Source organism: Ranitomeya imitator, chromosome 3 (genome assembly GCF_032444005.1).
Source record: "Ranitomeya imitator isolate aRanImi1 chromosome 3, aRanImi1.pri, whole genome shotgun sequence".
NCBI classification, from domain to species: Eukaryota; Metazoa; Chordata; class Amphibia; order Anura; family Dendrobatidae; genus Ranitomeya; species Ranitomeya imitator.
This window is the reverse complement of record NC_091284.1, coordinates 759826473-759843269: the sequence shown is the minus strand read 5'-3', so window position 1 is coordinate 759843269 and position 16797 is coordinate 759826473. Positions and strand designations below refer to the sequence as shown.

Genomic DNA, 16797 nt, shown 5'->3' with positions numbered 1-16797 from the left:
GTTGATAGGTCAGACAAATTGATTAAATGAAGACTCCTGTTACCCTACAAAGACTGAAGCAAGGATAACAGAAACTAAACACCTGGAGAAAAGGTGTATCTTCTGTGACTCGGTGGAAAGAGAAGCCGGCAAAAAAGCGCAGGCTCAAGGGTTTAAACCCAGACGCATGACAAATGTGTCATATCCTTATTACCATTGTGGGCTAGGGAAAAAAGTTGGGTAGCTCAAGAAGAAGGCACCTGAAAAAGGCTGGGTACAGCCGAGATGCGTTGTGTTTTTAATATACTTTTAATATAACTAGCATACTATTAGTTTGTTTATACAAAGAAAAAGCATTTGTGTAAAAAGTGATGTAAAACAGTATTGTCTCCGACTTTGGGTTGTATTTATTACAGACTGATGTTGAAAGGTTAAAGGCGAAAAATCATAGGATCTTGGCCCAGAAAAGAATGCCACAAAATCCACTTGTAAAGGGTGTAAAATCATCTAGATGAAAATAATTTCCCGCCTGAATTTGGAGGTACCCTCGTATAATACTATTCGTATTAATACAATTCTGTGTCCTCCCAATAACATCATGGGTAGCCTGAGTTTTGTTGATCCTTGTAGCATCCTATTGCCTAAATGTTGTTATGAACTAGATTTGCAGAAAGGAGAATTTTGTGTCATTATCCAGGTTGTTGTGGACATTGTGACCGGCATTATTCTGCGGATTGTTGTACTTTTAGCTGTGTCTTAATGAATGTGCCGCTATATACTCCTCGATAAGTGTAATTAAGATGATTTGTAATGTTCTCCCAAACAACAAATTGTTTCCATCCACCTTGTATCTGAGAGTCCATGTTCCATTGAAAATACTTATTTTCTCACAGTACATTTTTCTGTACATGAAATAAAATGAAAACCCAGCTCATTACTACTCTTACTTCTCTTATAGAACATCTTCCTGGAAATCAGAAAGAATGATCCGTAAAGGCCTGATGTCAACCAATGGACAATTGTTGAATGCTTCTCTGTTCTGTAGGAACATAATAAATAATTACTGGAGTTAGCATTTTCTAACAACTTGACATTGAAGAAATAAAATAAATAGTGTACCTATCATTTAGCTTCTAAGTAGGTTTCTCTGTAGAGTCAATAATATGAATCTGTAAACATAATTTGCTGCTCCATTCAAGGCTAATAGCAGCTATCAAAGAATACAATGAATTTATAGGTATGAGTCTTCATATAAGCCTCCTTACCCTGTCATGTCATTCTCCGTAGGCAGAAACGTTCTCCCTTAGACCCCAGTCCGAGGCCTCTCATACAGCCAAATCAAATCTCAAACTTTGCACAGAGGAGGGAAAACACCCCGAAACACGTGTCTGGAGATTGAGATTCTGATTTAGCTTTTATGTTGTCATGTGACAAGGCTCGTTAAGGGTCGATAATTGATTTTTAGGATTTCTACTTCCAATAGGTGGCGCTAGAGTTCAATTCCACTTCTTATCTCAAGAGACAGTTTGTGTATTTGCAATATTTGTAATAGGAGCATTGTTTCTATGCAGATATATGGCTATCCATCAAACGCTGCTGACTGGGAGGAAGATGGGAGAGGCGGAGAGATTAATCCTTTAGTGAATACAGTGCGATCATAACTATGAGTCCACTGTAATTTCATTGCTGCTATTGACCAAACAGAACTGAATCAATCTCCATATTATCTCGCCTTAAACAGGGTAGAGTAGTATTCTTTAAAGGGAATTTAGCATCAGATTTGACAGCTCTAAATAGGTCCAGAGGAATTAAAGGGTAACTGCACTTTCAATTAACTCTTCAGAATATGCTGGCCTTTCATGTGTATATGAGGAATAACAACATTTCATTACACACTTGTGTCCAGCCTTTTCTTCAGTTTCTGTCTTCAGCCTCCATTTATTAATTTGCATTGGAGTCTGACCTGGTGGGAAGAGAATAGCAGCTATGATGTCTTCTATACAGAGAGATTGGTTCCTAGTCTTCATTCCTTAGTTAGCACAAAGAAGCATGGAGTATATTTTGTAGCCAGGGCTGATTCCAATTTTCCTTCTACCTGAGCGAAAATTGAAATTACACCCCTACCAACAGTTCAGTATAGACTTGCAGTGAATCAAGGCAATTCATTTATTGTTTTTTTTGCATTTGTATTTACAGTATTCATTCTTTTTTATTTAGTCCCGTAGAGGACTTGAACCTGTGATTGTCTGATAGATTATACTGTATACAGCAGTTATTATTATTTATATAGCACCATTAATTCAATGGGGCTGTACATGAGAAAGGGGTTACATACAGGGTTATAGGTATCATTTACAGTACACAAATTTACCCTGACAGACTGGTACAGAGGGGAGAGGACTTTGTCCTTGCGGACTTACATTCTACCACATTATTGCACTAAATAGAACAAACACTTTATCCTATGAATGCCTCACCAGAACCATCATCAGTACATGAATACAGCACAAGAATCACCGTCAGTATAATACAACCCTAGACCCACCATCAGTACATGAATACAGCACCAGAACCATCATCAGTACATGAATATAGCACCAGAAACATCAGTCCGTGAATGTATCACGAGAACCATAATCACTACATAAATACAACACCAGGACCACTATCAGTATATGAATACAGAATTAATTTTAGCACAGCGCTCAATTGCAATGTCAAGTCAGCCCACACCATATATACTTGTATCGCACAAAATTACAGCTCCTAGTATGTCCTTAAATCGGTGGTCTGAGACTAAATTTATTTTAATTGTAAATGTCTATTTAATGTCATAATCTAATCTATTTTCTAATATACTTGAATTCAAAAGTCATTATTGTTCCTCACTACCTGATAGCTTTTTTCTATTTACCATTTCCTGTGTGATAACACTTCCCAACTCAAACCAGTCATCATCAGGTGGCAGAGGCTGTGGTCACTGCCGCAGCCTCTTCCCCCACCTTGAAGCGATGCATCATCAGTGATGTCCATTTCAGGGACTTGCCTCTACCGAGCATGCGTCAGTTGTTAATGCCCAGTGGGATCTTGTCACTATGGAATATGGTGGCTCTGACCAGAAGTGACAAACCAGCAAGAGCGTGTGCTGTCAGTGTGCATTGTAAGGGGAGAATGAGCAAGCAGAGACCAGCCCCATCCCAGCAAGTAGAGAAAGAAGAAACATCTGATAAAATGTATTGCAAAGTTTTATTTTTACATTCCATTGACCCATTGATTTACGCAAATATTGTTGAACATGCAGTTCCTTTATGTAATCATACCTATGCTGCCGAAAAACCTGCAAGAGTAACAGAGAAACCAAAGTTATCACACATTATAGGCTCATTAGTTGACATGTGTCCACTGGGTGTTCCTGAATAAGGGCATTGTCCTGGATTCTTGGCTGCAAACAATCCCCTCCTCCTGCTTTTTCCTAATATCTAATCTGCATCTTCTCCCATTCATTTCCCATTTCCTCTATTGTATTATTGATATTTATTTATACGTTTATTAACCTCTTTAATGTCTTAACAATCTATACATTTTCGTAACTGTAACTGCAGCGACCAGAACTTGCTCCAATCGCTGCACTTTAACAACTTAAATGTAAAATGCCGCTGTCAATCTCGAACAACATCATTTAAAAGGACACTGTCACCTGAATTTGGAGGGAACAATCTTCAGCCATGGAGGCGGGGTTTTTGGGTGTTTGATTCACCCTTTCCTTACCCGCTGGCTGCATGCTGGCTGCAATATTGGATTGAAGTTCATTCTCTGTCCTCCATAGGACACTCCTGCGCAAGGCAAGATTGCCTTGTGCAGGCATGTACTACGGAGGACAGAGAATGAACTTCAATCCAATATTGCAGCCAGCATGCAGCCAGCGGGTAAGGAAAGGGTGAATCAAACACCCAAAAACCCCGCCTCCATGGCTGAAGATTGTTCCCTCCAAATTCAGGTGACAGTGTCCCTTTAAATTGCATCTTCACAGGCCCTCCCATAATGAAATCACAGGGAACCAATGGGTTCACATAGCAGCTGGTGGCCTGCTGAAGGTCCTCATAACTGCCATGTTAGTTTTCCTCAGGCTGAGCATCATAGGAGAAACCCCAATTTTGCTATATACTGCAAGACAGTGGTGTTTCAGTGTGTATAGTATTAGCGATCAAACAATCATAGCCCTTGGGGGGAGGGGCTCAAAAATATAATTTATTTTTATTTTAAACTTTGAGTATGTATGACTGCGTATTACTGCATATATCCACAAATGGCTAAGTCTCTCAGTTTCCTCCTAAAAAGTAAAGAAACCAAAGAATTTAAAAGAATAATCATATTTGGAATTGGCATGTCCAAAATTGTATAAGCTATCAAAAGATAAAATGATTTATATCCTATATTAAACAGAAAAAAAAGAGAACAAAAAAATCAGAATGCCAGAATTGCCATTATTGTTTTCTCTCGGCTACCAACACCTCAGCTTAGCATAGCAAGGCTGTATAGTGGTCACTTCTGTTATCGAATAGGGATGTTGTGCCTGTAACTAGGAGTCCTTTGGATGCCCAAGTTACAGGGTACAGAAGGAAAATAAAAATAGCACACCACTTATCCTAAGGATTGGTAATTAATATCTAATGGGTTGGGGTCCTACTCCTAGCACCCCATCGATCAGCTGTTTTCTTGATTAGTATCTGAAGTGTGTTAATTGACCTCGGCCAGTACATATTGGATGGAAATGCACAGTACAGCTCCGTTAAGTGTTTAGATCTAACCAGAGCTGATCAGTAGTGTGTCTGGGGGTCTGACCCCCACCAATCTGATAATGATGACCTCTCCCAAGCATAGGTCATCAATATATGAGTGGAGAACAGCTTTACATTCTCTATGTGGCGCCTGCTGATCCAATTTAATAAACGAAGCTGTCAAGTGTGCTACAGAAAATAGGAAATATTAATATCCTGTGTCTCCTCTAGTGGACACTGATAAAACTGCAATTATTTAACTTTTTTTTTTTAGGTGGATGGCTTATAGATTTTTTTTAAAAAAAAATCAATTCATGTTACTAATCAGAACTGGATTGAAATAATCTGTCTTTCCATTTAAATGTGTTACTGAAACTTTTCTTCATTTTCTTTTTTTAATAGATTGCCTTATACATATGGCAGAAAGTTGATGCCTTGGAGTTAACACCAGTGGCGGAGCTCTGCACAGTAGAACCTAAATCTCCAAAAGCAGCAGAATGTGCCACCACTTTCTCCAACACCCTACCAGTCTGTGTAAGTGCACATTTGTAGTTTTTGGACTTGGATGTTTGGGACCATAAACTTACAACATGTAGTGCTGGGTTTCTTTAAACCCACTATATTGTAATTGTGAATGTTTATAACCGCTACTATGCACTTACACCTCACCTGGACCTTACTGTTATGTAGTGTATAGGGCGAGCAGCACCTTATCGTGGCAAGGTTATATGGAAATGACATCTGTCACTGCAGTTAGAGGTTTTTCCCTATAACTGGGACTTCCTTGCATGCCCAAGTTACAGTGGAAAACAGTAGAGTTGAGCTAATTGATTTTCAAGACCTTGGTCCAGCCGCCACATGGCTGGTCCTTAGCTGCTGAACTACAGCCCCAATCCTACATGACAATGTCTGATTAGTAAGCCCCATATAGTTTCATTGTTGCAGCTTGACCCATGCATGACGTCACACCAGGCCTACTAATTAGAAGAGGTACCGGTGAAGCAGGCAAGCTTACCATTCGTAGCACTTTAGTCAGAGAGTTAATTATTGTCAATGTGGTTGCTGGACAAGAGTCCTGCATTTTGTTTTGGCTCAACTATAGAGAAGAGAGAAAAGTAAACACTTCAACAATACCAGACACCATGGGTGCACAAAGACTTAAATTCAGTCCTGGCATTTGTATGCACACTGGCCCATGTTCACCCACCTTCCCCCTTCCTACGATGAGGAGTCTCTGTTACAAAGATGATCCTGCCTTATGCTACAAGACATCAAAATTTACCACAAGACCAATATTGTGTGTATGTACTTTGTGTGTATCTAATATATAATTGCCTAGAATACTACTTCCTGCAATTTGTGCCAACTTCCTGTCCGGAGATAATGTCCGGAGATAATGTCCGGAGCTAATGTCCGGAGATAAGTGACGTCAACAGTGTCCAGTGTCTGATTGGTTGCCGCCTGCTGCGAGCGACCAATCAGAAACGTGCCGTACTGTGACACACTCCGCCCGCCATTTTGGTGTGATTTTTGAATTTTTACCTCACAGCAAGTTTCTACTGCGTGGAGGCGGGCCCAGTGACGTTGCTCTTCAAGCTCCTGCCGAATTTCGTCAAAAAAATGATAATACCATTTACCAAAACTATATATATTTAGTTGTGAAGTGGTTCAGTGACATTTTCACACCAATTTTGAACTTTTGTTTGGTGTTTTCTCCATATAATATTATTCACTGACTGTTATACTGAGAGACTGCCGTTTATTAACCTCTTCTTTGCCACATTGGGTATTTTGCTCTATTATTTGCCACATAAGGACATTGTCCATTATTGCCCAGCAATTTCTCTGCAATATAAACTGCCTATTTATTAATATCTGCATTCCTGCAAAGAACTATTGCCTATTATTAACTGGCTATTTTCCTACTACTTGACATTGTTCTTAAGCAAAGAACCGTTGTTGTGGCATTTGCCACAACACGCAAAGTTGTCGTCTGATGTCTTTCATCCCTCCCCTCATAAGCATGTTCATGGATCCTGTGTAACTGTACCTTAAATAACAAGAATTGTCAAGAGCTGGTGAGTGCAGCCATTTTTTGTTCTTTCTTACTATTATTTATTAATTGTATTATTTTTACATTTGAATAAATAAAGTATATATGGATTCTAGACTCCCGATTCTTTAGAATCGGGCTGCCATCTAGTATATCTATAATTGTCTAAGGGTCACTTCTGTCTGTCTGTCTGTCCTTCTGTCACGGTTATTCATTCGCTGATTGGTCTCGGCAGCTGCCTGTCATGGCTGCCGCGACCAATCAGCGACAGGCACAGTCCGATTAGTCCTTTCCCTACTCCCCTGCACTCACTGCCCGGCGCCCGCTCCATAATCCCCTCCACTCACCGCTCACACAGGGTTAATGGCAGCGGTAACGGCCCGCGGTGTAACGCACTCCGTTACCGCTGCTATTAACCCTGTGTGTCCCCAACTATTTACTATTGATGCTGCCTATGCAGCATCAATAGTAAAAATATATCATGTTAAAAATAATTAAAAAAAAAAAACTGCTATACTCACCCTCCGCCGCCTTTCCCGCTCCTCGGGAAGCTCCGGTGACCGCTCCATTGCAAGCGGCAGCTTCCGGTCCCAGGCCTGGTGTGCGACAAGGACCTGCTCACACCAGCCCTGAGACCGGAATCTGACGCTTGCAATGGAGCGATCCCGGGAGCGTCCCGAGGAGCGGGAAAGGCGGCGGGTGGTGAGTATAGCATGACTTCAACGGGCCTTCGGAAGGTGAGTATATGTTTGGTTTTTTTTTTAAGTCTCTATACTACGTGGCTCTGTGCTGTATACTCCGTCGCTGTGCAATATACTATGTGGCTGGGCAATATACTACGTCACTGGGCAATATACTACGTGACGGGCCAATATACTACGTGGGCTGTGCGATATACTACGTGGCTGGGCAATATACTACGTGGACATGCATATTCTAGAATACCCGATGCGTTAGAATCGGGCCACCATCTAGTATATATATATAGAGAGAGAGAGATAAAAAAGACCACAGCAGCACATGTACATGAATTGGCCATGTGAAAACACAGACAAATATACATTTCACAAAAATATTGTTCCATAAAAATTTTTTCAAAAATATTTTTTTCATAAAACTTACAGTTAAAATGGAGATTCTTAGCGCATAAATTGGCCAATTCATGTATGCCCATCAACCACGGCAAGGTGATCTCCCCCTGATGGGTCCTACTCTACTGTACATGCCACTCTTGGGCCACCAGCCTACAACTTCGGACAAACATGTCACTCTGGGCTAGACCTACAATTTATGGGCAGGTAGAGTTAATTACCGCCACCTGCAATGTCAATGGGGGAAGTGCAAGATAAGTCTGGATGTTGCCACATCCATACAAATAGAAGAAAAAAAATGTGTGTGTATATATATATGTATATATATATATATATATATATATATATATATATATAAATATATATATATATATATATACCGTATATATATATTTTATATAATACGGCCATTCCCTGCATACCATACTTGTCTTGACTTTCTCACTGATCGTAGTTGTTAACTTCTCTTTTTCCTTTCCAATAAAATGACCCGGCAGTATACAATATCCTGATATTAATCTTGAATAATTATTTTTGTTCTAGTAATTGATAAAAATGTATTTCAGAACTTTGAAAGAGAAATGTATTTTACTGTATTGTATATTAGGTTTGTCTCACCATTTTCTGAGACCTGTAACTTTATATTTCCATCAATGAAGTTGGTTGAGGACTGGTTATATTGCATCGCACAAGCTAATGTTTTTTAAACCATTTTTTTTGGGATATGTAGGATGTTTTATTGCATTTTTTAGGGAGATACTAAAACAAAAATTTCATCATTTTGATTTTTTTTTCAAATTTTAACCATATACCGTAATTCATTTTACAGTTTGTTATATTGGACTTTAACATATGCACCAATACCAAAGAGGTTTAATTTTTTTATTTATTTATTTTTTTTAAATGGGAAAAGGGGGGTTACATTCACATTTTTATATATATTTTTAAAACTATTTTTTTTTATTGTACTTATTTTTTTTTAGTTCCATTAGTGAATCAGCTATCATTTGATTGCTTCCTCTAAATACTTTTTGTATAATGACCATATAGTGAAAATTATATTCTTCTATGAAGTCCAGCATTGGAGGACCAAGATGGATTCCAGCTGCTTTAACCACGTGTGTGTGTGTGGGGGGGAGGAACGAAATAAGGCAGTGCACTCGTAACCAGTTTTTTAAATGCCACTATCAGAAGTTCGTAGTGATATTTAAATGGCAGCGGAGGACATGCATTCAGTGAGCCCACTTGTGTAGAGAATGCTATTATATAGCATAGTAAGCAAGCAAGTTAGTTATAGGCCATCCCAAATGATGATAAATACACAATATGGAAAAAATAAAAAAATCAAATGGTGCCCATTGTTCCACAGCTCATGGCGGCTTCCTCAATTGCCCCTAACTTCTGCCTAATGATGATTTTCCCTTGTTACCGATTTCTTTTATCTATTTCTTTTTTCATCCACTTTGATTAAATGACTCAGGTGTTAGGCTGGTTTCACACTTGCGTTTTAAAACGCAGCGTTTTAAACGCAAACGCATTTGGTGCAAAAACACGTTTAAACGCTTTTAGACGCATGCGTTTTTGCGTTTAAACGCGTTTTGACGCGTTTAAACGCGTTTTTTCCTGCGTTTGCGTTTTTGAAACACATGATGAGAAGTGTGTGACAGTTGCCAATCATCAAAATCAACTAGAAAACCCACTATAAACATAAATACCTAGGGTTAGGGTTAGGATCCCTAGTAACCCCAGGGATCCTAACCCTAACACAAACCCTAACCATAGGGATCCTAACCCTAACACAAACCCTAACCCTAAAACACAAACTGTAACACAAACTCTAACACAAACTCTAACCCTAACCCCAGGGATCCTAACCCTAACACAAACTCTAACCCTAACCCTAGGAATCCTAACCCTAACACAAACCCTAACCCTAAGGATCCTAACCCAAACTCTAACCCTAACCCTAAAACACAAACTCTAACCCTAACCCAAACTGTAAAACAAACCCTAACACAAACCCTAACACAAACCCTAACACAAACCCTAACACAAACCCTAACACAAACCCTAACCCTAGGGATCCTAACCCTAACACAAACCCTAACACAAACCCTAACCCTAGGGATCCTAACCCTAACACAAACCCTAACCCTAGGGATCCTAACCCTAACACAAACCCTAACACAAACCCTAACACAAACCCTAGGGATCCTAACCCTAACACAAACCCTAACCCTAGGGATCCTAACCCTAACACAAACCCTAACCCTAGGGATCCTAACCCTAACACAAACCCTAACCCTAGGGATCCTAACCCAAACACAAACCCTAACCCTAGGGATCCTAACCCAAACTCTAACCCTAACCCTAAAACACAAACTCAAACTCTAACCCTAACCCAAACTGTAAAACAAACCCAAACCCTAACACAAACCCTAACACAAACCCTAACACAAACCCTAACACAAACCCTAACACAAACCCTAACACAAACCCTAACACAAACCCTAACACAAACCCTAACACAAACCCTAACACAAACCCTAACCCTAGGGATCCTAACCCTAACACAAACCCTAACCCTAGGGATCCTAACCCTAACACAAACCCTAACCCTAGGGATCCTAACCCTAACACAAACCCTAACCCTAGGGATCCTAACCCTAACACAAACCCTAACCCTAGGGATCCTAACCCTAACACAAACTCTAACCCTAGGAACCCTAACACAAACTCTAACCCTAACCCTAGGAACCCTAACACAAACCCTAACTCTAGGAACCCTAACCCTAGGGATCCTAATCCTAACACAAATCCTAACCGTAACCCTAACCCTAGGGATCCTAACCCTAGGGTTAGGGTTAGGATCCCTAGGGTTTGGGCTAGGGTTAGGGTTTGTGTTAGGGTTTGTGTTAGGGTTTGTGTTAGGGTTAGGATCCCTAGGGTTAGGGTTTGTGTTAGGGTTTGGGTTAGGGTTTGGGTTAGGGTTTGTGTTAGGGTTAGGATACCTAGGGTTAGGTATGGGTTAAAGTTTGTGTTTTAGGGTTAGGGTTTGTGTTAGGGTTAGGGTAAGGATCCCTAGGGTTAGGGTTTGTGTTAGGGTTTGGGTTAGGGTTTGTGTTAGGGTTAGGATACCTAGGGTTAGGGTTTGTGTTTGTGTTAGAGTTTGTGTTAGAGTTTGTGTTACAGTTTGTGTTACAGTTTGTGTTAGAGTTTGGGTTAGAGTTTGGGTTAGAGTTTGGGTTAGAGTTTGGGTTAGAGTTTGGGTTAGAGTTTGTGTTTTAGGGTTAGGGTTTGTGTTAGGGTTAGGGTAAGGATCCCTAGGGTTAGGGTTTGTGTTAGGGTTTGGGTTAGGGTTTGGGTTAGGGTTAGGATACCTAGGGTTAGGGTTTGTGTTTGTGTTAGAGTTTGTGTTACAGTTTGTGTTAGAGTTTGTGTTAGAGTTTGTGTTAGAGTTTGGGTTAGAGTTTGGGTTAGAGTTTGGGTTAGAGTTTGGGTTAGAGTTTGTGTTTTAGGGTTAGGGTTTGTGTTAGGGTTAGGGTTAGGATCCCTAGGGTTAGGGTTTGTGTTAGGGTTTGTGTTAGAGTTTGTGTTTTAGGGATAGGGTTAGGGTTGGGGGGTGGCTTATAAGTGTGTATTCTTGTGTTTTTCTATAAAAACGCATGCAAACGCATGTGCTTAAAAATGCATGCGTTTACATAGACATCAATACGTTTTTTTGCCGCAAAAAAAGCCGCTAAAATTACTACATGTTGCATTTCTGCAACAACACGCATACAGATAAAAAATGCATGCGTTGCAAAAACGCGTCAAAACGCATGCAAAAAAAGCGTGCGTTTTTAATGTTAAGTATAGGGAAAAAAACGCATGCTTTTTTGCGTTTTTTTACCGCAAAAACGCAAAAAAAAAACCGCAAATGTGAAACCACCCTTACATTGTGTTTTCTACAAACTAACATCTGCCTTTCCCAATCAATTACCAAAGCCTACACAACAAACTCATAGCATCCCGAGGAGTACGGTAATTATCCTCCAACTAAAGTTCCAGTTGACCAGCATATAACACGCTATTGCGCTACTTCTCTGCACAATAAATGCTTTCTCTCCCCGCTTAGATCACTCATTATATAGTAAACATTAGTTCAATATTTTAACATCATTTCCTATATAGTTGGAGTACGCTGCTTTCGTTGCATGATGAATTTGACGCTCTGCACACATTATGAATGAACATTTTAGATTTCTAAAGTTTTGTAATTTGATTTTTTTGTCTCTTATTTATATTGAAATACACCAATTCATAACATTAAGTGGAACATGGACAACATTTTTTAATCAATTTAGAATCTCAAAATCTGTATTTCTTAAGGGGAACCTGTTATGGTATACATAGTTTGGGATCTACAGGCAGCATGATCTAGAGAAGGAGGATATTAACAGATTAATATATAGTTTTCAGAAGAAAAGTCAAGTGAAATCCCTGCCTAGAACAACGCTAGACTATTTTTCTGAGTGCCATGAATTTTGAATGGAGTAGCAGCGGGGGAAGATCTCCTTGCCACTTGAGGCCTCTTTTATTGACTGTGGGAGTGATCAACTATTTGTGGAAAAGGTAATAACTTGCTTAAACCAGAACAACCCTTTAATTAGGACATGAAGGGCCATAGATTTGTAATGGTATTGTGGACAACCTGTAATTTTAAAATGCCTCCTTCTTCCTGGGTGCCGTACATATGAAAAATATGCCAACATACACTTCGTGGGCAAAAGTATGGAAGCATCTTCATATTACACCTACTGGAGCCTTTATGATATCCAATTCTAAAGCCATAGAAAATAATATGGCGTTGATTTCCCCCATTGCAGCTATAGCAGCTTCCACTCTTCTGGGAAGACTTTTTAAATGATTTTGGTGTCTTTGGGAGTCTTTGCCAGGGTCTTTGGTGTCTTTTTGTTGATGAACATTTCTGAGGTCAGACACTGATGTTGGAGTAGAGTGCCTGGTTCCCAATCTCCATTCTAGGTCATCCCAAAGTTTTTTGATGAGTTTGAGTTCAGGGCACTGTGCGGCAAGTCAAGATCTTTCCCACTCAGCTCGCCAAACTATGCCTTTATGGACCTTGCTTTGTGCAATGGGTCACAGTAATGATGGAACTTTTTACAGATGTTATGTTTGCATCAAGAATTTGTTGACATTATATTGAATCCATTCTTCCCTCTATCCATGAAATGTTCCCCATTTCTCTTTTTGTAATTTTTAAAATGGAAAAAAGACTTTTTTTGCCTAAAATACAAAGGAAATGTGTCATCTTTAACTTTAGGTCTTTTAGAGATCATTTCATCTTCATCTTGCTTAACTATTCACAATAACTGTAATTTTGACCAAGGGTGCCCAAAGTTTTATATGCCACTGTATAAGAGAGATTTGGGGCCTTCTCGGGATTAGCCATAAATTGGTCAAAGTCTGCGCTGCTTTCCTTGGATGATAAAGTCATCTCAGGGCTATGAAGTTCTTTCATGCTCCCAGTAGTCTCAAAATTTAAATATCTCAACATATACTGTATATTACAAGAGAGACAAAAGATTATATCCCTCTAAACCTGAGTCAATTGTTAATTTTGTCGAGAAATAAAGTTGAAGCATGGGGGAAATTACCTATTTCGGCCTTGGGAAGAACAAATCTGATCAAAATGTGCCTTATGCCTAGTATTCTTTGTGTACTGCATAATTCTTCCATTTGGATTCCCCAATATTGGTTTAAGAAGATACATAACATTTTTAGGGACTTGGTTTGTTAGAAGGGTATTCCCAGGATAAAGTTGGAGAAGCTACAGCTGCCCAAAATTATGTCAGTGTTTGACCTTGCCACTTGGGTTTATTTTCAAGCCTCTGAATTTCATCATTTTATAGGATGGGCTTTGGAGGGGGTTGCACGGTGCAGGCACCCCAGTGCTAACATTTCCTGGGGGAGGGAGGTAATTTAGTAGAACTACTAGAGTCATGCAGGCTTAGGTCCAAGCCTGGGATGCTTCCCGACTTAAAATCTTGTCCATAACATCTGGTGCATATTTAAGAAATGGTTGGGAATGGGAGAATATTCCAAGTACCCTCTTATCTGGAATAACCCCTGTTCAAGGGAATTGCAATATTAGCATGGTTTGGGGGAATTGAAAAAGAGAGGATGGAGATGCTTACATCGACTTTATAAGAAGGGTTATTTTTGCACATTTGAGCATTTTAAACAGACTTTTCATTTAGTTCAAGAATCTACAATTACGGCATACAATTAGAGCTCATCAGTCTGTCTTCGATCTACCCATCTCCTTAAATAGCTAAAGTCTTTATATCCTTCATGTATAATTCCAGAGAAAGTATCTATAAATACAGCACAAAAAGATACCAAATATTTCTCATACACAGAGTATATAGAACTCCAAAAGTGCTATACAGGACGGGCTCTAGGACAGGTGATCGTTGCTCAAATTGTAGAGAAGATGATGCAGACAACAGGGTTCATATGTTGTCATCCTGCTCCCACCTGGTTGGGCTGTCGGGGAAGGTCAGTAGATTGGTTCTCAAGGTCTTTAAAATTCACATACAGTTAGGTCCATATATATTTGGACAGAGACAACATTTATCTAATTTTGGTTATAGACATTACCACAATGAATTTTAAACAAAACAATTCAGATGCAGTTGAAGTTCAGACTTTCAGCTTTCATTTGAGTGTATCCACATTAAAATTGGATGAAGGGTTTAGGAGTTTCAGCTCCTTAACATGTGCCACCCTGTTTTTAAAGGGACCAATAGTAATTGGACAGATTCAATAATTTTAAATAAAATGTTCATTTTTAGTACTTGGTTGAAAATCCTTTGTTGGCAATGACTGCCTGAAGTCTTGAACTCGTGGCCATCACCAGATGCTGTGTTTCCTCCTTTTAGATGCTCTGCCAGGCCTTCACTGCGGTGGTTTTCAGTTGCTGTTTGTTTGTGGGCCTTTCTGTCTGAAGTTTAGTCTTTAACAAGTGAAATGAATGCTCAATTGGGTTGAGATCAGGTGACTGACTTGGCCATTCAAGAATAGTCCACTTCTTTGCTTTAATAAACTTCTGGGTTGCTTTGGCTTTATGTTTTGGGTCATTGTCCATCTATAGTATGAAACGACGACCAATCAGTTTTGCTGCATTTGGCTGGATCTGAGCACAAAATATGTCTCTGAATACCTCAGACTTCATTCCGCTGCTTCTGTCCTGTGTCACATCATCAATAAACACTAGTGACCCAGTGCCACTGGCAGCCACGCATGCCCAAGCCATCACACTGCGTCGGCTGTGTTTTACAGATGATGTGGTATGCTTTCGACCATGAGCTGTACCACGCCTTGCCCATTCTTTTCTCTTTCCATCATTCTGGTAGAGGTTGATCTTCGTTTCATCTGTCCAAAGAATGTTCTTCCAGAACTGTGCTGGCTTTTTTAGATGTTTTTTAGCAAAGTCCAGTCTAGCCTTTTTATTCTTGATGCTTATGAGTGGCTGCACCGTGCAGTGAACCTTCTGTATTTACTTTCATGCAGTCTTCTCTTTATGGTAGATTTGGATATTGATACGCCTGCCTCCTGGAGAGTGTTGTTCACTTGGTTGGCTGCTGTGAAAGGGTTTCTCTTCACCATGGAGATTATTCTGCGATCATCCACCACTGTTGTCTTCCGTGGATGCCCAGGTCTTTTTGCATTGATGAGCTCACCAGTGCTTGCTTTCTTTCTCAGGATGTACCAAACTGTAGATTTTGCCACTCCTAATATTGTAGCAATTTCTCGGATGGGTTTTTTCTGTTTTCGCAGCTTAACCCCTTCATGACCCAGCCTATTTTGACCTTAAAGACCTTGCCGTTTTTTGCAATTCTGACCAGTGTCCCTTTATGAGGTAATAACTCAGGAACGCTTCAATGGATCCTAGCGGTTCTGAGATTGTTTTTTCGTGACATATTGGGCTTCATGTTAGTGGTAAATTTAGGTCAATAAATTCTGTGTTTAATTGTGATAAAAACGGAAATTTGGCGAAAATTTTGAAAATTTCGCAATTTTCACATTTTGAAATTTTATTCTGTTAAACCAGAGAGTTATGTGACACAAAATAGTTAACAAATAACATTTCCCACACGTCTACTTTACATCAGCACAATTTTGGAAACAAAATTTTTTTTTGCTAGGAAGTTATAAGGGTTAAAATTTGACCAGCGATTTCTCATTTTTACAACGAAATTTACAAAACCATTTTTTTTAGGGACCACCTCACATTTGAAGTCAGTTTGAGGGGTCTATATGGCTGAAAATACCCAAAAGTGACACCATTCTAAAAACTGCACCCCTCAAGGTGCACAAAACCACATTCAAGAAGTTTATTAACCCTTCAGGTGCTTCACAGCAGCAGAAGCAACATGGAAGGAAAAAATGAACATTTAACTTTTTAGTCACAAAAATGATTTTTCAGCAACAATTTTTTTATTTTCCCAATGGTAAAAGGAGAAACTGAACAACGAAAGTTGTTGTCCAATTTGTCCTGAGTACGCTGATACCTCATATGTGGGGGTAAACCACTGTTTGGGCGCACGGCAGGGCTTGGAAGGGAAGGAGCGCCATTTGACTTTTTGAATGAAAAATTGGCTGCACTCTTTAGCGGACACCATGTCACGTTTGGAGAGCCCCCGTGTGCCTAAAAATTGGAGCTCCCCCACAAGTGACCCCATTTTGGAAACTAGACGCCCCAAGGAACTTATCTAGATGCATAGTGAGCCCTTTAAACCCCCAGGTGCTTCACAAATTGATCTGTAAAAATGAAAAAGTACTTTTTTTTCACAAAAAAATTATTTTCGCCTCAATTTTTTCATTTTCAGAT

The 16797-nt window shown here is 39.6% G+C and overlaps 1 protein-coding gene across 1 annotated transcript in view; it reads left to right on the top strand.

Moving 5' to 3' along the window:
• B3GLCT (beta 3-glucosyltransferase) overlaps positions 1 to 16797 on the top strand; it is a 715243-nt gene that overhangs the window by 594460 nt on the left and 103986 nt on the right. Inside the window, exon 9 of the mRNA XM_069759003.1 lies at positions 5160 to 5291. Coding sequence (XP_069615104.1) covers positions 5160 to 5291 — 132 coding nt within the window. The remainder of the gene's footprint in view (positions 1 to 5159; positions 5292 to 16797) is intronic.